Raw genomic sequence first — 23579 nt, 5'->3', positions numbered from 1 at the left:
GATGTATAAAACCTAAACTTGGCGTCAAGCCACGCACTTTTCCATGGTACCTCATACCCTGTTGTACGCAAGTTCTCCACTCGGTGTTGCAGACTGGTGGCACCCAGCGTCAAAACAGTGCTACTGCTCCTGTGTGGTTTATCTTTCTTTTTCAGATCCACATCCCTGACACGGCTCTATAAATAGGCTGAAATTAACTGGATATTGTTTATTAGTTTAAGGCATCTGATTGTAATTAACCTATAACAATATAATGGTGCACGGAATGGCCAAACTATTCCAAATACCATAGCTGCTTTAGCGTTGTTACTCTCACTACATCTTCTTTTTCTTCTTTCAGCTGCTCCCGTTAGGGGTTGCCACAGCGGACCATCTTTTTCCATATTACTCTCACGGCACCACTCGGAGAAACTGATCGGAAAGAGAATTATCGGAATACAACATCAAGCACACGCTGCCTCAGCCATGCATCCTATTTGAACTGCTTCTCACACGGCAAACGCTTCAAAACCTTTCCTGTACGGACCTTGCAGTTCAAAAAGAGTTTCATCCCAAGAACTCAAATTGCAATCAATCTGTCCATCGACTGCTCCTTGAAGAACTGTTTGTACTTATTAGTACAATCACCTCACTGCAAACTTGCACTACAGTTATATTGCACAACCAGAGCCACTTTATAAAGCACATATTTACATATGATGATGATATCATTTTAAAGATGAAATGCAGCAAAATATGTTTATTATATTATACAGATACAACTTTAACTTCATTTAAATAATCTATATTGTTAATAATTAAAGGACACGGTGTCGCTATGCTAGCAAGGATCTGGCACGAATTGTTCCTGCCTCGCACTGTATACTTCACTGGGACTGGCGTGAAGGATAGAATAATTAAACATGTACTAAGAAGATATTTCAGAGGGATCCTTAAACGTTTTGAAGAATCGGCGTAATAAGCTTACAGATGGCTTAACATCTATTACAGAGCTGATTGTGTGGCGATTGGGTATTTGGAGAAAAAAAGGTAAGGACAGGAATTGGGGGTTAGTACTTTTGAAAGAGACAGTACTTGCTGCAATAAATTCATTGAAGGTTGCGCATAATCACTGCACCACCGGGTTCCTATGTTTAATAACATGCTTTAACTCCTATCATCATGAAAATTAATCAAGTACACATCTCAGTATTTTAATTATTCAGAGAGCTGTAATATTACAAATGCAATGGATTCTGTGTCCTGTCGGAGGAAGACAAAACCCGGAAGCATGTAGTGATTCACACACATAGAGCACACAGAAGATCAAATACAAAACAAAGCATTGAACATGCTACTTTAGTTACGATGAGATTTGAGAAACTAGTAAATTAAATGATTTTAAGATGAAGTTTACGATGTTCTACTTTAATGACAAAATAAACTACATGATTAAAGTGGAAATTTAAAGATTAAAGTTGGCATTTCATTCTTTTTTCACCACTGTGTGCCTGTTTTTTTTCTCTGTACCCTAATGAGCTTTCATATGAAACTCAGACAGTGGGCTATGACTCGCCTTTTCACGGCGACTTTGATATGTGACAACTTCTTTTTTTACTTCGGGCACTGTGCGACATTGTGAACTTTAGCTTTCAAGTTTCTCCGACACGCTATGTCACTCGATTGACTTCCTTTTGCTGTTTATACCACTGTTTAAACCAACAAATAGTATGTTTTTCTTTGCCTCCACTTGGTATTCGCTGAAATTCTATTTTCCCCTGAGCTTTTCCCATTGTCTTTTCACAGAACGCTGAGCTTAAGAGCTATTAATATTGATTTGCATATTCAAAGAGGTGTAATTCTGGGAGGAGTTGGGGTGGGGAAGCAGGCACGTGTACGAGTGTTACTTTTCACGCTGACCGGGATTTATGTAGCGGAAGAATGTGGAACTTGGCAAACGCACAGATTTATGCATTTGGATTTTTCTGTGAGTAAGCACATTTCGGCTTTTGTGCTTACGTCATGTTATAGTGCGAATTCTACGCACAGCGTTATGCATGAGGCCCCTAGTGAGGTAAACCAGTGTGTTATAAAGATTGAGCATAGCCTCCTTGGAATTTATACTTCAGAACACTGTCTGACAGTTGACAGTAACAGTCCACTACAACTCCAAAATCCTTCTCACGATGTATACTTTCAATTTTTAGACCTCCCATTGTACAGGGTGGGCCATTTATATGGATACACCTTAATAAAATGGGAATGGTTGGTGATATTAACTTCCTGTTTGTGGCACATTAGTATATGTGAGGGGGGAAACTTTTCAAGATGGGTAGTGACCATATTTGCCATTTGGAAGTCGGCCATTTTGGATCCAACTTTTGTTTTTTCAATAGGAAGAGGGTCATGTGACACATCAAACTTATTGGGAATTTCACAAGAAAAACAATGGTGTGCTTGGTTTTAACGTAACTTTATTCTTTCATGAGTTATTTACAAGTTTCTCTTTGTTTACAGCCATTGACATGTCGCAGAGGTTAACACATGAGGAGCGGATAGAAATTGTGTTGATGTCTGGTGAACGCAGTAACCGGGTCATTGCAGAAGATTTAAATGAAAGACACCTTATGAGACCACCCATCTCCCATGCTACAGTTAGCAAACTGCTTGCTAAGTTTCGTGAAACTGGTTCAGTGTTGGATTTGCCAAAATGTGGACGCATGAAAACTGTCACTAATGAAGAAACATCAGTGGCTGTCCTAGCTTCATTCAGCAAGAGCCCACAGCGTAGCACTCGCCGCATTTCACTGGAGAGTGGCATTAGTCGAACATCCCTTCGGCGGATAATAGCTACTCACAAATGGCACCCTTACAAACTCCCGCTACTGCAGCATCTCAACGAGGATGACCCAGATCGGTGCACTGAATTTGCAGAATGGGCAAAACAAAAATTGGAACAGGACCCTCAGTTTACACAGAAGATTTTATTCAGTGATGAGGCAAACTTTTATGTGAATGGTGAAGTTAACAAACAAAACCACCGCTATTAGTCTGACACTAACCCAGATTGGATAGATCCCTCCAAGACTGTTGGAACAAAAAAATTGATGGTATGGTGTGGTATATGGGGTACAAAGATAGTGGGGCCATTCTTCATCAATGGAAACCTCAAGGCCACTGGATATGCGAAATTACTACATGATGATGTGTTTCCCTCTTTATGCACTGAAGCTGGCACGTTCCCGAGTTTTTCCAGCAAGATGGTGCACCACCACATTATGGGTGTCAGGTCCGAGCATTCCTAGATGAACCGTTTCCTGGAAAGTGGATTGGTCATCGTGAGCCAGTTGAATGGCCCCCAAGGTCTCCCGATCTGACCCCCTTAGACTTTTATCTTTGGGGTCATCTGAAGGCAATTGTCTATGCTGTGAAGATACGAGATGTGCAGCACCTGAAATTATGGATACTGGAAGCCTGTGCTAGCATTTCTCCTGCGGTGTTCCTATCAGTGTGTGAAGAGTGGGAGAAGAGGGTTGCATTGACAATCCAACACAATGGGCAGCACATTGAACACATTTTATAAGTGGTCAGAAACTTGTAAATAACTCATGAAAGAATAAAGTTACGTTAAAACCAAGCACACCATTGTTTTTCTTGTAAAATTCCCAATAAGTCTGATGTGTCACATGACCCTCTTCCTATTAAAAAAACAAAATTTGGATCCAAAATGGCCGACTTCCAAATGGCCACCATGGTCACCATCCATCTTGAAAAGTTTCCCCCCTCACATATACTAATGTGCCACAAACAGGAAGTTAATATCACCAACCATTCCCATTTTATTAAGGTGTATCCATATAAATGGCCCACCCTGTATATTCAAATGTAACATATTTACTTTCTATTTACTGACATTAAATTTCATCTACCACAAAACTCTTCAAGCATGTATGCTGTCCAAGTCCCTCTGCAATGATTAAACGGATACTAGATTATCTGCCAATCCACCTAGCTTAGCATCATCCACAAACTTAACCACCTTTTTATTTATATTCCTATCGAAATACTTTATAAATATTAACAATAGCAGCGGCCCTAGCAGAGACCCCTGTGAGACACCACTCTTAACATCACCCAATTCTGATAGTGTTCCTAGCACCATAACCTTCTGCTTCCTTTGTCTAAGACAATTTTGTACCCATCTACACATAAAATTCTGAACTCCCACTGGTATCAGTTAGATGCCGAATCTCTTATGTAGGCATCTTTCAAATGTTTTCTTAACATCAAGATAAATAATATCATACGCTTCACTTTGATTGTATCCTTTTCTTGTTTCCACATAAAATTCCAGTATGTTAGCAAAACATGACCTCCCTCTTCTGAACCCATTATGAGTGGTCAGTAAAACTGCTGTTTTTACCATGTGTTACTCAATCTTTTCCTTAATAATTCCTTCCAATAATTTACTTTTGATGCATGTCAAATTTTCTGGCCTATAGTTGTTCGGATCTGCCCAAACACCCTTTTTATATAAATAGAATAATATCGTTGTTTTCCATTTGTTTTCATTACCTTCTTTATTTGCTGTTTGATTACCGGTTTGCTTTGTTTTTGTCTGTTTGTGATAGCGTGCGGGTCGGGTCAGGTCAAGGCTGGGTGCGCTCCTGGAATCTCCACAATAAAAATAAATAAATCACAGTCTTCTCAACGATGTGAATCTTAGCGGCACTGGACCGCTACAGCATTATTCATTTCTCCTTGCTGCAGATTGACTGCTGCCCTGTGACGCATTTCCAGCGGAGTGTTCTCGTGTTTTCTGTTTTGTTCTTTTTAATCCTTAAACCACCAGCTATAGTCGTTTCCCAGTGCAATTTACCAGCACGCCGGAGCTGATCAGTCAGTGCCGTACATTCATTGAGCAGCCAGCTCATGATCACTGCCGGCCCCTGCAGCACTGAAAGCCTCACTGTCTCTGGGATTGAGCCGCTGCACTAGACTAACCTGCCAGCGTCAGCATTTACCTCTGTGTGCTTGCATGCAGCCAGTTCAAGCATCAATGGCTTCGCATCAATGGCTTCAGTTGCACCCTGTACATATTGCTAAAGTAGTTTTTACAGTTCATTGGCAGTGTGTAAAATGATCAGTGTTGCAGTAATTGTGACGCTCTTTGCATGAAAAAAATGTGTTCTATTAAAATTTCACTTTTTCTTTGTGAATTAAGACATTTACTTTAAAGTGCAGCAAAAAGTATTTGGCATCCAGGGATGCATTAACCTCCAAATATGTGGGAGCTTAGGAGTTAAAGCCCTAAGATGCCGTAGAAACGCTTTGCACTATCTAAGGCTTCTGGCAATGAAAACGTGCTTGCAAGAATTACAGTACATATAACAGTAACATCGGTATTTTGCATTCTAGCACAGTGGGTGACATATCAGTACAGTACTGTACAGCAGGGGTGTCGAACTCTAGTCTTGGAGGGCCGCAGCTGCTGCAGGATTTCATTCTAAGCATCTTCTTCATTAGTGACCAGTTTTTGCTGCTAATTAACTTCTTTTGCCTTTGTTTAAATTAACATTGATGGTGTTCTTAGAAAAAACAGAAAATCAACAGTTTTGGAAATGTCTGCTGTGGCAGAAGGAAAGCAGCAATGAGCCGTGGAATTAAATGATGGATTTAATTAACAGCAAGAATGGGCTTCTCATTAAGGTACTGGTTGGAGTGAAATTGGTTGGAGTTTGAAGCCCCAGTTTAGTGGGTTATCTGTCAGCTCGTTTCACGTATCATTTCTGTTTGGATCTCATTTAATGAAGAAAAGGATCAACTCAGAGCACTAAATCCTTAAGGACAAAGCTATGAAAATGAACGGAAAAAGAGTTAATTAGCTGTGAAAGTTGGTTGCTGATTAGGAAAAGGGTTAGAATGAAAACCTATAGGCACTATGGCCCTCCAGGCCCGGAGTTCGACACCCCTGCTGTACAGTATACGGGTTTACCTTAACATTTATTTTTTTAGGTAATGTATTAAGCTGAGATTGAAATGAAAATGAAGTGTTTTGGCAGCATATTTAGGGTTTAAACGATAAAAATAGGCATCTTTTTAACCACATCCATAATTTGTGGTTTTTCACAATTTGCAGGTGCTAAAGGAACATAACCCCCGCAAATTTTGAGGGTGTACTTTATACTTTACCACATTGTCAGCAGGCACTTTTCATGGCATTACACACATTTTTGAGCATGCCCTCTGCACACTACTTGTGACTTTAGGTAGTAAGTAAATAAATAAAGGTAAATCGTGTCATAAAATGATTTCTTCAAAACGTCGAATTTTATTTATTTGGCACGGACATGTGTGCATGCACTTTTTGTGGCATTACACATGTATTTTTTGAGCATGTCCATTTCTGGTAACTTTTGATCATTCCTGCACACTGTCTTGGAGGAATTTTAGCCCATTCATCAGTACAGAACAGCTTCAACTCTGGGATGTTGTTGCGTTTCCTCACATTAACTGCCCACTTCAGGTCCATCCACAACAGTTTGATTGAATTAAGATCAGGACTTTGACTTGGCCGTTACAAAACATTAACTTTATTCTTCTTTAACCATTCTTTGGTAGAATATATATAATATGCTATATATATTGCCTTTGATTCTTGTAAGTCTAAGCATTATCCTCTGATGAAGGCCCCTGACAGGGGTTGAAAGCTCACAATTGAATTGTATGGGTGGTTCACCCATTCTAAGATCTGCTTCTCACAACTGAAAGAGGGCACCGTGGTGGATGTTTGCTGACTTGCAGTCCAACCACAAGCGTTACCTGGTAGGTAACCATCCATACAATCAGATTGTGATTCAGACTACGAATGCCATGAATGTAATTACCCCAATCTACATGCTGTCAAATAAACGAACGACACGCCGTGGCGCAACGTAAAAAGGCTCTGCCTCTAACGCAGACGTCCAAGGTTCGATCCCCAAGAGGGGCTGCAGTGAGTGTGTACGCCTGATGAGCCCAGAATTAGGGCAAAACACGTGTTGTGTACTCTTTGCATTATTTGACAGTAAACTATTCAATATTATATATATATATATATATATATATATATATATATATATATACACATACACACATACATATACATACGAATATATATATACACTCACGTAAAGGATTATTAGGAACACCTGTTCAATTACTCATTAATGCAATTATCTAATCAACCAATCACATGGCAGTTGCTTCAATGCATTTAGGGGTGTGGTCCTGGTCAAGACAATCTCCTGAACTCCAAACTGAATGTCAGAATGGGAAAGAAAGGTGATTTAAGCAATTCTGAGCGTGGCATGGTTGTTGGTGCCAGATGGGCCGGTCTGAGTATTTCACAATCTGCTCAGTTACTGGGATTTTCACGCACAACCATTTCTAGGGTTTACAAAGAATGGTGTGAAAAGGGAAAAACATCCAGTATGCGGCAGTCATGTGGGCGAAAATGCCTTGTTGATGCTAGAGGTCAGAGGTTAATGGGCCGACTGATTCAAGCTGATAGAAGAGCAACTTTGACTGAAATAACCACTCGTTACAACCGAGGTATGCAGCAAAGCGTTTGTGAAGCCACAACACGCACAACCTTGAGGCGGATGGGCTACAACAGCAGAAGACCCCACCGGGTACCACTCATCTCCACTACAAATAGGAAAAAGAGGCTACAATTTCCACGAGCTCACCAAAATTGGACAGCTGAAGACTGGAAAAATGTTGCCTGGTCTGATGAGTCTCGATTTCTGTTGAGACATTCAAATGGTAGACTCAGAATTTGGCGTAAACAGAATGAGAACATGGATCAATCATGCCTTGTTACCACTGTGCAGGCTGGTGGTGGTGGTGGTGGTGTAATGGTGTGGGGGATGTTTTCTTGGCACACTTTAGGCCCCTTAGTGCCAACTGGGCATCGTTTAAATGCCACGGGCTACCTGAGCATTGTTTCTGACCATGTCCATCCCTTCATGACCACCATGTACCCATCCTCTGATGGCTACTTCCAGCAGGATAATGCACCATGTCATAAAGTTCAAAATTAAGCTCAGGTGCATCCTGTTTCCCCTGATCAACCTTGAGATGGTTCTGCAGCTTAACACTAGAATTACCAGTGAAATGGAGTTTTAGAGTGGAAAGAATAGATCATTATTTGGAATACACGCATTTCACGTGTGTTCCGTTTCTACAGTAATCCGTGTAAACACATTTTTAAAACAGAAACGTTTTTCATATTGTAGTAGTAAATAACAAAATGTAAGCATAAACTATATAATGTATGAAGCCTGAAGTCCAAATATCAAACACTTCCAAAAAAGGTACACATATAATAGAACAAGTATGCTTTTATTCAAAAATATAACTGCAGAAAAAAGCCACCTTAGCATGCCACATTTACACATACTTACTACACGATAGCATAATGGTATCAGCAACTGACTAGTATCCAAAAGGTCATGAGTTCGATCCCACATGGTTCAGTTTTGAGAAGTAAACTGCTCTTATTCTTACTATTTTAGAATAAAAACACGCATTTGATTTCAGTGTGTAACAGCCAATGTAATTTATGATACTTGTAAAGGTTAGTTTGGTTTTTTTATTCACTTTTCATTCTCAGTCTCAGTCGTGTTCAGGATCCTTCCCTACCCCCCATCTGAGAATGATCTTTTCACATAAAGATGCGCTGTAGCTCTGCAGCGAACTTGTGACTGCATTCTCTTACCAATGCTTGCGAACTGAAGTGCCTGCGTGCACTTTTCGTGGCATTATACGTCTATTTTTGAGCATGCCGTGTCGCTCAAACACAGGAACATATGTTGGTGTACAAGAATAAAAAACAAGTGCACTTTTATTCTAGACTATAAGTGAGGAAAAAATAAAGCAAGTTACAGTAGGCGGTTGATACGACAGCTTGCGTGGTGCAATACTAAGAACTGCTGATTTCCGATCCGTGCTATATAAAATCATCACATTCAAATATTAACAATTTCCACACACCCTTCCTACATTCACGACATGTGTACTTGTTGCAGTGTACACATCTCTCTGTGCTATGGTTCCTATTACACTGAATGAGCACCTGACATTGTACTTTCTTCCCTATATAAATAACATTCGAGTATAGCGCGTCTCCAAATAAATCACATTTGAGTTATAGCTTCTTTATGTGAAAACAGCATTGTCAGATTTGGGGGATCGTGAGCGACTGAGAGAATGGAACTGAATAAAAAAAAAGACTGAAATCAAATGTATGTTTTTTATTCTAAAATAGTTAAGTACATGCAATATTATTTGAAAACGAACAGCGTCAGATCGGGTTTGAATACACGCTGCGACGCTGAACTCCCTGTCTGTCCCTGTGGTTTCCCAAGAATTACAGAAGCTTCATTCCTGGGAATGCGGGAATGAACAATGTCCGGGAATTTGGAATGGATAGATTCCCTAGTCTCAAGGCACAAATCTGGGGAAAGTGACAGAAAAATTTATGCTGCTTTGAAGGTCCCAATGAGCACAGTGGCCTCCATCACCAATAAGTGGAAGAAGTTGGAAACCACCAGGACTCTTCCTAGAGCTGGCTGGCCATCTAAACTGAGCGATTGGGGGAGAATGGCCTTAGTCAGGGAGGTGACCAAGAACCCGATGGTCACTCTGTCAGAGCTCCAGAGGTCCTCTGTGGAGAGCGGAGAACCTTCCAGAAGGACAACCATCTCTGCAGCAATCCACCAATCAGGCCTGTATGGTAGAGTGGCCAGACGGAAGCCACTCCTTAGTAAAAGGCACATGGCAGCCCGCCTGGAGTGTGCCAAAAGGCACCTGAAGGACTCTCAGACCATGAAAAACAAAATTCTCTGGTCTGATGAGACAACAATTGAACTCTTTGGTGTGAATGCCAGGCGTCACATTTGGTGGAAACCAGGCACCGCTCATCACCAGACCAATACCATCCCTACAGTGAAGCATGGTGGTGGCAGCATCATGCTGTGGGGTTGTTTTTCAGCGGCAGGAACTGGGAGACTAATCAGGATAAAGGGAAAGATGACTGCAGCAATGAGACATCCTGGATGAAAACCAGCTCCAGAACACTCTTGACCTCAGACTGGGGCGACGGTTCACCTTTCAGCAGGACAATGACCCTAAGCACACAGCCAAAGATATCAAAGGAGTGGTTTCAGGACAACTCTGTGAATGTCCTTGAGAGTCTCAGCCAGAGCCCAGACTTGAATCCGATTGAAAATCTCTGGAGAGATCTTAAAATGGCTGTGCAATGACGCTTCCCATCCAACCTGATGGAGCTTAAGAGGGGCTGCAAAGAGGAATGGGCGAAACTGGCCAAGGATAGGCATGCCAAGCTTGTGGCATCATACTCAAAAAGACTTGAGGCTATAATTGCTGTCAAAGCTGTATCGACAAAGTATTGAGCAAAAACCTCAAGTAAACTTTTTTCACATTATCATTATTGGGTATTGTGTGTAGAATTTTGAGGAAAAAAATGAATTTAATCATTTTGGAATAAGGCTGTAACATACCAAAATGTGGAAAAAGTGATGCGCTGTGAATACTTTTCGGATGCACTGTATGTTGATAAAAGTAGCAGAAATCCTTGCATTTATCATTAAACTGTATCAGTTTCTTTCTTAAAACTAGTTTGGTTCAATTACTTTCATGCAAGTCTAAATGCTGATGATACTAATCCAAAGAGATGAATAGAAAATATAAACTTGCAGTCTTAAACAAATTAATTAATAAATTATTGACTCAGTCAAAGGTTTGCGCCGACAATTAAGTAATTAATTATCAACTAATCATCTATATATATATATATAATTCACTAAGGCAAGACAACCATGGAAAGCACGCCGGAAGGGGCGTGGATTCACTAAACGCCGACAAGTGAGACACCTATGGTGCACGCAGGAAGGAGCCACGCCCACCAACTCCAAGACCATTGGATACGACGACAACTCACAGAGCCACGCCCACCAACTCGGACGCAACGACACAGAAAAACCGGCGTCATTTATATTCGTCTGTCATAGAGGTCCCATGTAGCTCCGATCCACGTTGACTGTTAATAGAGGCATGTTTCTCGCAGAGGTGAATCGCCATAGGCGGCGTGTAAAACTGTTTGCGAGGGGTATCCTATGGGATCCTTAAAATGGTCCTTTACAACCGAGGTTAAAACACAATGAAGTGAACAGTCTTTAAAAAACGAGTTTTCGGTTACGACGCACGACCGCGTGCACTATAGCAAACTGTTTTACACGCTACATACAGCAATTCGCATCCGCAACAAACATGCGTCTTCTTAGATACTCCTGCACTTTGTACACACCCTCCTCCCACCGTGGTCGGGTGTCTTGGTGGATTATATATAGAAAGGCAGCCAAAACCGCACAGAGCAATGAAAAGTCTATGTGAGTCACAGGTGCATCTGGACTGTACAAAGACGACAACGACTCGAGTGACGAGTTGGAGGTGGGCACATGAGCAGGCAGTGTATACTGAACGAGAAATCAGCAGACTAGCATGACGGAGGGAGCGGAGTGGATGTCCTTCTCCTCTCCTCCCATTCCACCCTGAGCGCCGCACGGACGACTGTGTGTTGGTTCGTTTCGTGCATTGGTTAAAACCCAATGAAGGAAGCAGTCTTTAAAAACCAATAAGCCCTGTGCCTCTGTTTCATTACCGTCTCACCTGCTTCACCAATGCAGGCCCTGCAACAGGCGATCCGGCGGTGTCATTCCCATGACCCGCTGGGCAGCCAACCGGGTAACCAAAGTCTTTGGGTTCAGGGGGGAGTATGGTTACAAAGCTAAAACTTAAAGGAATTGACAGAAGGGCACCACCAGGTGTGGAGCCTTTCGCTTCATTTGACTCAACACAGGAAACTTCACCCGGCCCGGACACGGACAGGATTGACAGATTGATAGCTCTTTCTCGATTCTGTGGGTGGTGGTGCATGGCAGTTCTTAGTTGGTGGAGCGATTTGGCTGGTTATTTCAAACGAACGAGACTCCGCCTGCTAAATAGTTACACGACCCAACAGCGGTCGGCGTCCAAATTCTTAGAGGGACAAGTGGCTTTCAGCCACGTGAGATTGAGCATTAACAGGTATGTGATGCACTTGTATGTCCGGTACTGCACGCGCGCTACACTGAATGGATCAACGTGTGTCTACCCGGCGCGGGGAGGCGTGAGTAAGCCGTTGAACCCCATTCATGATGGAGACCGTGGCTTCCAATTGTTCCCCACGAACGAGAAATTCCCAGTACGTGCGGGTCATACGTTCGCACTGATTACGTCCCCACCCTTTGTAAAGCCCCACATGGTTGGGTGACTTGGTGGATTATATATAAAAAAAAAGCAGCCGGAACCGCAAAGAACAATGAAAAATCAACGTGGAAACCAACTGAGGCGGTGTTTGGAAAATTAACAGTCAACGTGACTCACAGGTGCGTGTGGACTGTACACAGACGAAAACGACTCAGGTAGGGAGTTGGGGACGGGCACATAAGTGGGCAGTGCGTATTGAACGAGCACCGTTCAACCCTGTCCTTCGCTTTGGAAGGAGAAAGCCTCCACATCCTCCGGTTTTCAGTCACGGACAATTGTATGTTGGTTCGTAGCGTGCATTGTTGCAATGTTACTTTTCTTGGTGGTTTATTAAATTACGGATTTTTCAAATGTTTATTTTTTCCTCTGTGCTTAAAATCATTTAAAAGCGGCCTGATTATGCGGCGTATGCTACGCCGTGGGTTGGCTAGTTCATTTATAATCCCTGCACCTATCAATTATCAATCTTTTTTCAAATCTAACTAATCCCTAGCACAAATTAAAATGTTAGTAGTATGTTAGTCTGTAAATATTACATTAACATTTAACGTTATTTCATATTATCTTTGAGGGGCAATCGAAACATTTTATGCACATGACCTATTAAGAGAAAACACCAAGAACATTAATATACTAGTGATAACATTCACAAAATCCTTCTTCCAAATGGTCAAAAACAGCTTGTCTAGTTAGTGCAACCACACTCACAAAACTGACTTAACATCAGAGTACAACTGAAGTAGCCCTTGAGATTCAGGAACAGGTAGTGGTCAAACAAGCCCAGCTTAGAGAATAGCTGGTCTAGCATCTCTTCAAATCCACAGTTTTGCATCACCATCTTTACAGTATATGCAAATTGAGAAGGTACATTTTTGTGAAGCTGGATAATTAGCTATAGCAAATACTGAAATTTCCATTATTTCAGTTATTATTAAGTAATGTGTTCAAGTTTCATTCCCAGTTATGGCATGATTTTAAACTTTCTTCTAGTCAAAATGCTTCTGCATTAGATTGATCCAAGGATACTTGATGTACTGATGTTTCATTTCGCAAGTCAACATTCTGTTGGGCACCCAACATTCAGATACCTTTCTCATGTTTAATTGTTTCTAAAAATGGATTCACCACACCCTTAACTAACCCTTGTAATGTGACTATGCTCAACCACACTTAGATTGTCCAGATTACCTTCTGAGGTAATTTCATACTTTATTTACAATCATGATATCATCCTATGAGCATGCTTTTTTTATTTTGGATGTCAAGTCATTATGCCCCAAGAATGCAACTTACAACTGAAGAATTAATCCATTAATTCTAGTTTATGAGACTTTAAAAAAATTATCTCCTATCAAACTGATATTTTCTTAGCCACCAATGTATCCTCAGAGATTTCCACCGGAATACCCTGGAAAACACTTTGACGGCTTAGAGAACAAATTACTGTATTTTGAATGTTTCACCTAAAAATAAACAGTAGATTAGAAGGACATCAGAGCTGATTACTGAGATTTCTTTAATAGATTATGCATAAGGAGCATCAGTAAATGATGAACTCTAAAAAAAGGTTGTCAGTACAACTGGAATTTAATCTTAAGGCTATCACAGAAACAGAGCAGCTCATCAATGTAATATTATTATTATGAACATGGTAAAAGGCCATTAAAATTTTAGCACAACAAATGTCTGGAACACAATCACAGAGATTAACAATGTAATGGAAAATAAAATCTGAGAGCACAAAAATTAATACTTTCAAAGAATACTTTAATACCTTAGCAGTGTAAAGACAGTGAAGTTCATGCAAGGACTTCTTTGGTAAAATACACATAACACAGCTTGATACTCTTTTTTCTTCTTGATACCTTTGCAGTTCTCTGAAATTCAATATGCTATTAACTCACTGCAAGGCAAGAAGTCTGCAGGGTCAGAAAAGTATCCATTGAAATTTAATGAACAGATTCCAACTCCTTTAGCACTATGACCGTTAGCAATATTTTTCTGAAGGACAAGAAAACAACATTCTACTAAAAACAATAGGGCAATCATCAATTACTGTCTTTACATAGATAAATACTTCTGTAGACTTCAGAATCCGTATCCTATAGACCAATCGAATAAAAACATTAAGATCCTAGCAAATGTTTTGCTAAAACAATAGATATAGTGCTACCTTCTATAATATTGCAGGATTTCCTAAAGACAAATATTTAGTATCCAATTTTCTGTGCTTATCTAAAGTAGTATATTCTCCTACAGAACACGGGTTTCCAGGGGGACTGACTATGATTGCATAAAGAAAAAAAAACAAGTTGACTACTATTTATCATAAAGCATAAATAAAGACTTAGTCCTAATAAATTCTCATGGATTACTCTTTGGGAATAATTAACTATTATGATAGAAACCTGGAAAAAGATGTTAGGTTCTGCCCACTCAAGCTATGGAAAGTAATATTTAAAAAAATGAATGTTCACAAAGCAATCCTATATATATTAGCAAACATTTCTTAAAGAAGTCAATCTCAGCTGCAACCTACCTTAGCTGAAATTTTAAAAAGCCATACATAAAATGGTGATCACAATCTAGCTTTAGTTCTGTTGCCATGTTGCAAATTTTATACATTGCAATACTGGACAAGAGGCAGACGTTCAAGAAACTACACCAGCTTGATTAACCATGGAAAGGAATTATTGCTTCCTCACTATATCATTTTTGGTCTGTCAGTTTACCAGCAATCTAGTTATTCACCACTTATTAAAGATACAGACATGTTTTAAAGGGAGAAAAACTCTTTTCTGTTGCCCCTATACATGATAATCACTTATCCAGTCTTCTTTAATCTATACAGTAAACATATGAAAGTTGCTTATCACCATGACATTTAAAGTTTCAAATATTGGTAATGTATTTGAATCCTTTGAACTATTATGCTTCAAACAGTCTGTCTTCAAGTGACACACTATTTCTTTAAAGATTTATAACATTACTGAAATGATCATACTCTATACATACTCTAAGTTCATTTTGAAATATCTACATAATACAAACTTTTATTTATCAATTGATAGGCATTATTGTTTGTCCTGTGAGTTTTAATCCTATTTTTTTGTGTTTCTACTGTTGTATGCCTCTGAATTTCCTTATCTAATCTAATCCAATTTGACAGTCCTACTTCAAATTAGTTTGATCTATATTTAAAGTTGAAAGCTGATTCTGAACAGCACCACAGTTAAGTAAGAAGATGTGGGCTATATAAGAAAATACTTTAGATGTGATCCTCTTATCATATAGCTCTCTGAAATTAATGGGGATTGAGTGATCAGTATGATGAATTCTTTCTGGAAAATATAAATGTTTTGCTATATTTTTTTAATTAATTGTACTTTGTTCATAAATAAAAACAAAAAAAATGAAATATTAAAGTACCTGGATACCTGCTTGTGTGTTTATGTAAACATAATGATGTACATTTTGCCAGGCCTACTCCTACCTGAAGTTTAGTCATCTCTATTATTTTAAAAGCAAGTGTGATTTTTTCCCTCTCCAAGTCTTAAAAAAAAAAACAAGTATCTAGTTGCAGTGACACCAGCAAAGGAAAAAAAAAAGGAGAGGAACAGGTACACTAAGGAACATTCTTAAACTTCATGTTCAGATTTTAGCTCCAGGTCCTTACTTAACATGTTCACAAAAACAAACCATATATATTAGTGCAGTACAATCTATTTATAAAAAAATACTTAAATTTGACAAATTTAAAAATTATATGGCATTATTCAACTGAGAATCGTTATCTCTCTACAAACTATTCAGATTATACTGGTACCGTACCAAGTTACAAGAAAAACTTGTTCTCACTAATCATGCCCGTTTTCCTGTAGCTTCTTAATTACTGCTTACACAGAAGATAAAAATACAGATCTTAATATCTTTATTATATAAATGTATCAGCAAGCGAACAGAAGAAATAAACCCAAAAGTCCAAATATGAATATTTGTTTAAATAATCAGTTCTGTTTATGGATCTTTAAGCATTCTTTAGTAAAACTAAAAACATGAAATCACAGTTCAATAAATAGAAAACCTACCTATTTTAACTCTTCCTCGTTCAGGACCTTCACCCATTACTAAAATATTAGCTGGTTTCTGTGAAAACAAACCATGGTTTAAGGTAATTATTATGTTTATGCAGAAATACAACCTAACATACATATTGCTGATTAACAATTTACTATTTAAACATCACTCATCTACATTTGATTACTTGGCTACTAAAAGTATTATTTGTTTTACCATTCTATATAGTAGGAATAAATCAAACATTCAAATGGCAGAAAAAGACAAAGAAGCAAAAGCAACCTAAAAAAAAACAGAACTGAGATATGTAAGGAATCAACTTTTTTTTTCAGCTAAAGTATATGATCACACTAAACGCATAAGCTTAATTTTTTAAAATAAAAAGTATGTCAAATTTTCAAAAGCATGCTCTTCAAAACTGAACTCAGTACTGCACTGGTCTCCATATTACCGGAAGAAAACAAAGAAATAGCAGTGCTAGAGAAAGTCAACATAAAAATCTCCTCGGCTAATCTTAGAATTTTGTTGTATGTGTTATGAGGAAAGATTATAGAAGTTCAACCTTTATTAACATAAGCAAATGGACATTAAAAGATGACAAGTTTAAAACTAGAAGGGGAATTAATACAGTGGATACCTGCTGCTACTTCAAGATAAATTCTTCAAGAACACAGGAACAAAATAACTTGTTAATGGATTATGCAGCAATGTTAGAAGTCTTTCTTCAAGCAGATAATCTTACACCAAAATAGTGAGGTAGAGAGTAGTACACTGGGCAACTTAATTTTTCGAGAAATTAAGTGAAAAGGAGTGATACGCTTGTTAGGCTGAATGGCCTGTTCTTACTAAACTGTGTTAATATTCTATACCTTGTAATTCTCTGTTATTCTACATTTAACTTTCAGTAGATCAGTCTGGTGTAATGTTGTTCTTCTCACTGCTGCTTTACCTATTGCATGATACATTACTCCATAATCCCTACCAAAAACATTTTCTAAACTTGTTGCTATTCTAAGAAAAGTAGTCCTTCATCTATTTCTATTGGCCCTGTAAGGCCTCTTGACCTTGTACGGGGTTTGTTCAGGTCTCTTACTTAATGCTCCAAAGATTGTCACCATAGCTCTAAACTCTGTTAAGCTGTTTTGAAAATAAAGTGTTGGATGGACATTACATCTGCTTTTTTATTTATATGCAGGCCTAATCAGAATAGTGCAATTGAGGTGGTCACCTTAAACCTCACTGCACACTACGCTAATATTCCTCTATTCTGAACCTCATTAAAACTCAATTTCAAAAATTCCATCTTTAATTTTTATAACAAACGGAACCTATGAAAGACGCTGACAGTGCAGACACTTTTAAGGTGCAATTATATTTGGTGAAATAGGCCACTGTTTAGGATAATGCTCTGTAGTAAAAATGACCTAGAATAAATGTTTCACATTTAGTAATGCCTGAGAAAATACGATTTAGGATAATTATGACTGGAGCTTAAAAATTCCCTGGGTTCATGAAACTTGCCTGGTTCCTGCATTTATATGGCAAGAGTACTGCTCAATTACAAGGGTTCAAGGTGAATTATTTAAAGAAGACACAACTTCCTTAGGTCTCAAAATGCGTGGACAAGCACTGTGTCATCATAGAAAATATGGATTAATTGGGTTCAGCTTGAAAGAAATCTAAGTGAAGCTCTTAGAAAGGACATTGTTAACTGGTATTTTTGCTGTATTCTTCATTGCCAACCAGCCATTTTTTCTATTAGCCCGATTTCTTACAAGTCTAATATCAACTAATTATTCATAGCAGCTTATTGTTTTACAAACCTTAAGGATACAGTTACTGAACAAGAAATCACTGACTCAGCATGAAAAGACATAACCTGAAAAGGGAAAATACACAAAAAGTATTTAACACCTTACCAGATACAAGTATTGAGAAAGTTGATGGTATGGTGTTTATTAATTTTGTTAGCTGGATTATTCAGAGCTGCAGTAACAGAATAGGTTACAGCAAGGAGAGGCTAGGAACCTAGTATTCTTGTAGATCTTCCTACAAGAAAACCTGGTGAACACAATTACATGTATCTTGCAAGTGTATAAAATATATATATATATATATATATATATATATATATATATATATATATATATATATATATATATAAAAACTAGCATAACCCTCACCCCTTAAATAACTGGAACAACATCAGTTCACTGTTACATACCAGTTAAAGAATCCACAGTACTTTTTTTTTTGTGAAAGGCCTGTTGAGTACTTAACTGTTTGATAAAAGGATCACACTATTTGGTCACGTTTTCACACTGGCGACTACCAACAAATTCTGATAATACAGATATTCTGTTGTTAGCATTCGTGCAAAAAACAGGGACGCATGGTAATCTGAGTATACCTTGTAAAAACAATACCAAACCATCAAACACTTATTAAATTAATAAAATTGCCAAAAACTAAGATGGTATTCAAACTTAGACAGACCACTAGTTCATCACAAGGCACAGTTTCACACACACACAAACTCCCACCTAGACTCACTCTGAGAGGACGAAATATTACTTTCAAAGCCTTCTTATTTAAAATGACAAGTTTATAATTGCATGATTTTACCTGACAACATCTAACCATCAGTGTGGCCAACCAAAATAAATGAGACACAGTAATGTTCTATACATTCAAAGTATAACAAGCAAAAACTTTAGCTAAAATAAAGTACAGATGGGTCACGGTTTATGAAGGTGTTCCTTTCCTGCAGTTAACGTTTTGCATACAATCCACTGCAAAAATCCACTACCTGAAAAGTAGCAACAATGAATAACACTTATTAAATTAATTTTAAAGGAAAAACATTGTAAATGTATTCATAAAATGTCAGTGAAGCCATATTACTGTATTTTAAATAATAAAACACAAATAATTAAAACTAAAGTCTAAACAATGGGTATACAATTTTTAAAAAAATCATACTGTATTACTTACAGCTTGAATTCACAATTTACTTGCGATTATAATACATATGCTGTTTCTGCTGAGAAATTGCTCAAAGTAGGGCTGATATGTTACATAATGCCATCAGAGGTCAGGCAAATACCATTCATACCAAAATATCCCAGTTATATATCCTGTCTTGGCACAAGTCCATCCATCCATCCATTTTCTAATCCGGTTACCCAGAAGCTGATACACTTCATTCAGATACAATACATATTGTAATACGGGGTTTATAGTAAAATACTCCCAAAAATCCAATACATCTTGAATACAACAGGCAAATAAATAAATAACATTTAGGAAAAATGTGTAAAAAATTAAAATACCTTGAAATCAATTACACAAACAAAATATGTTTTTTTTAGGTAAGACAAGTACATGTTTTTATCAAGTTATGCAATGTCAAAATTAAATTCACAAAAAATGCATCTGTTTTGTACATCCCACATGCTTTTCTAAATAACCTGGCAGTCTAAAAAAAGGCATGTGTCCTTAACACAACTGAAATTAACAACATTTTACAAGCAATCAATATACACACAAAAACAAACAGAAAAATGAACGCCAATATCAGATCCTGACATGTAGCTTTGAAATACACATGAGCCTTTTTGATGCTCAGACACTTGCAGGGAACAAAGCAGTGCTAATTGCAGTTCTGAGATATTTAAAACTTTTAAAATGAAAATATGTCTTGTAGTTTTTAAAGAAAGTATATAAATTAGGCCTTTGAGATGTATGTAACTCTTAAGGATGATACCTAACTTTCAATTATTGTATTATTTCATAATGTTAAGAAAATAGCCACCACTTCAGGCCATGTGCTGACCCCGACTTTCAGTGTGAATTCCCCCTCCCAGTATCTATACTCCCTGAGATGGCACAGCTGGGACATGCGCTTTAGGCATTATCAATTAAAAGCACTGGGTTCTACTACCAAGCTAAACAGCCAGCTGCTGCTCCAACTGATTACCTTTGAAAAAGCTTATTTGCAGGGCTTTGTGCCTGCCAGATTGACTCAGTTAAGTATGCACACAAAACAATAAAATGATTGAAAACAATGACAAAGTATTGATGTATTTGTGTTAGTAATAACTAATATTTATTCATCTTTGTCAAAACTAGTCAGCTTTGTTTCTAAGTGGAGGAAAAAAAAGTCACCACATGAAAATAAGTTGCAATTCAGTTTAAAATTTCTGTGTTCGTTTTGATCTGCAAAATTGCTGTTAAGTCGAGACTGCTGTAAAATGATGCTTGCCTGCACTATTAGGTAGGTGAAACACTGGCATCATTATTTTAATTATTACTTTAACTATATAAAATAAAAACAATATGCTATCAAGAACTAGAAAAAGAAATTTATCCTGCTCAATCACTGTTCTAAGAGTGGACTTACCAAATCTCTGTGTAAGACCCAGTTTGCATGCAAATAGTGAATGCCATCTAAGATCTGATACAGAAGTGACTTCACCATCCCTCGAGGCAACTGAACAGGCTTCTTGTTTGCTTTTGAAGCTCTATGAAATTTAATTATATGCTGAAAAATGGAGAAATACAAAATAAATAAATAGATAATGCAAGTTTGAGCATTTGAATAATTTATTCTCGATTCAAAGGCATTAACAAACAAATTTTATATCATCACTTAAACATTTCCCAGAACACTATTGTTATTAAATATCACAGCTTTAACTTCTCAAAATATAAATACTATTCTAATACATATCCAGAGTAGAGTATTATTTTTTCCTTGAAAATAATAATAATATCTACAAAAAAAATACTTCAGAAAAAGTACTCATCCAAACATTAACTTGAGTAAAAGTAAAAAAAATATCAGATGAAAAAAGTATTTACTTTTATTTAAATTAGGCTTTTAAACTTTTGAAATATATATACACAGTTAAGATTTTCAGCATTTTAAAAATATACAACAATTTCGCTGCTCGTTCAGTGTAGTGTCCCTTGGGGAGCTCCGGGCGGCAAGCGATTTCATGGTCCGCCCACCATATACGGCTTCCCCGTTCATTCTCGGTGGGCGGCTGGTGATGCTGCAAGCGGTGTCCCGGTTGTGGCTGAACAGAGACCACTGAGGGTGAACAGGGCGGCGGGGGGCAGCACTGTAGTATGCCTAGGATGGCTGCCTGTTGAATGGGGGGTGGTGATGGGCAATTCACTACACTCCTTTTTTTTTTTACCATGTCCTGTTCGGCTGTGAAGCAATCAGAATTGATGTCTGAATGCTGGCGACTAGCCTTACAGTTTTTCTCTCAGGTGGAGCGTTACAGCTTCTGCTGACGTCACGCCTGATACCAAAACTTTATTAAAAATATTTTTAGATGTTTTTAAGATTCGAACCGGACACGGAGACAAAAGTGAAAGAAAAAGAAGAGAGAGAAGGAAGAGATGGAGGTAAAGGGGGAAGGGGTTTCATAGAATAAACAATAAATGAACCAGAATCCGCTTCTAGACCTGCAGAAAGAGGAGGGGAGGGGGGACCACAAGACAAAAACATTGCTGCATCAGCTACATGAAGATATATAAAAGTAAAAATGTTTGCTGACAATCATACAGTAATTATTACTGAGGCATTTAGGGCCACCACAACCTTAGATCATGTGCTGAAGATGTCCAAGTCATACTTATGAAATCACCATGTGAGCACCTGTGTGCGTACACGCTTGTATGTGTAAGGTTTCTCTATAGGAGCATCCAATAGTGAGTGTGAAGGGCCACAGACCTGCCCCCAAAACGTGCGGAAGATGGAGGGAGTTCCAAGCCCAGAGATCCAGAGGTCACCCCAGAGCGGAGACCCCAGGGAGGCCGTCACCAGAGAAGCCCCAACCCCCACTCGAGAGGCGCAGAGGATCACCCCGGGGGTCACAACCAGCAGCCGGCAGAGTCCCGGGAGATATCAACGGCAAGCCCTCAGGCCGCCCGCAGCCGCTCTCCCGAGTCGGCCGGGCCCGGAACCCAGCAGCCCGGGACCCAGGGCGACCCACCCGCCGAGGACCCAACAGAGCCCAGGGAACCAGATCCCACCAGGCAGCCACCGGGAGCGACCAGACAGATGCTTAAGGCAGGGGGAGGGTAGGCAAAGATGTTGTAGTATTGCCAGATGTCCCAGGAGAGGGGAGGAGTCCAAAACCCCACCTGACATATACAGTCACACACAAACACAGTCATACACTCCCTCCCTCATGCTCTCACATACACATACAACCCAAGACTTACAAGGATGTACGCCAGACACCCATTCACACTCCCCACACACCCTACCTAACTCTGGTCCCGGTGCTGCCGTACCTGAGGTACAGCCATTCCTGGACGTCAGAGTTAGCCCCGTTCCGCAGGGGTAATAGTGAGCAGGCAACCCCGTCCAACGTAGAGCAAAGCAACCCACCACTCCAGACCACAGGCAGACGGCCAGCTCCCACTCCTAGCCTCCAGCCCGGGCAGCTAACTGAGAACAGAGGTGTAATAAGACCTCTAGTCTCCCTCCGCCTGCTCTAATGTAGTGTTGGTGTGTGTTGATAAGGTGCATTTTGTGGTTGGGGGGGCGCGGGCAGTGCCGGCACCATGTGGCCTACACCAGCTGATGCCAACACACAGCCCCACCTCCCCCCCAAAACTCTCCGTGACTAGGTGCAGTTTAAAATTGGAAGTGGACACCGGCACTCGGAGTGAGGCTGAAATTTCCCCCCACCGGATGCCGTTGAGTGTGCCCACTCCCAAGGCCCTAAGTGTGCATTTGTGTGGAATGTTTTTTGTGGAAGTGTTTAATGTGCAAATAAAATTGGGGTGTAGGCTGCCACAGGACTGCGGAACGGGATCCATACCCGCACCCCCTGACTTACCCACACCCCAAGGCCCTATGTGCATGTTTGTGTGATGATGTGAAGGAGCAGGAGGAGGGAAATGTCTGAGGATGGGGAGGAACGGCTGAGGGGCCTGAGCCCTCCAGGGAGCCAGCTCCCCTACTGGCCCCAATAGGCACCTCCGTTCCCAAAATCCACCCGGGCACGGAGGCCCCAGCCTATCTAGCCATGGCCCAAGCAGCAGCATCACAGAGCCCCACGGAGTCTGAGGCCACCAACCCACACCACCCCAGCAGAATATTTACTCCCATCCCCACATTTACTCAA

The 23579-nt window shown here is 39.4% G+C and overlaps 1 protein-coding gene across 3 annotated transcripts in view; it reads right to left on the bottom strand.

Annotated features, from left to right (window-relative positions):
* The window catches only part of cdk8 (cyclin-dependent kinase 8), a 223777-nt gene that overhangs the window by 107609 nt on the left and 92589 nt on the right, over nucleotides 1–23579 (bottom strand). For 2 of the 3 annotated variants that reach the window (XM_039745482.1, XM_039745483.1), the window contains exons 4-5: nucleotides 20831–20971; nucleotides 16440–16497 (exon numbers count right to left, since the gene is read on the bottom strand). In XM_039745482.1, the coding sequence (XP_039601416.1) occupies nucleotides 16440–16497; nucleotides 20831–20971 (199 nt within the window). The remainder of the gene's footprint in view (nucleotides 1–16439; nucleotides 16498–20830; nucleotides 20972–23579) is intronic. The other variant, XM_039745484.1, reaches the window with a different exon arrangement.

Source organism: Polypterus senegalus, chromosome 2, assembly GCF_016835505.1.
Source record: "Polypterus senegalus isolate Bchr_013 chromosome 2, ASM1683550v1, whole genome shotgun sequence".
NCBI lineage: Eukaryota > Metazoa > Chordata > Cladistia > Polypteriformes > Polypteridae > Polypterus > Polypterus senegalus.
Note: the sequence above shows the minus strand (reverse complement) of the source record. Positions and strands in the feature narration are given on the sequence as shown.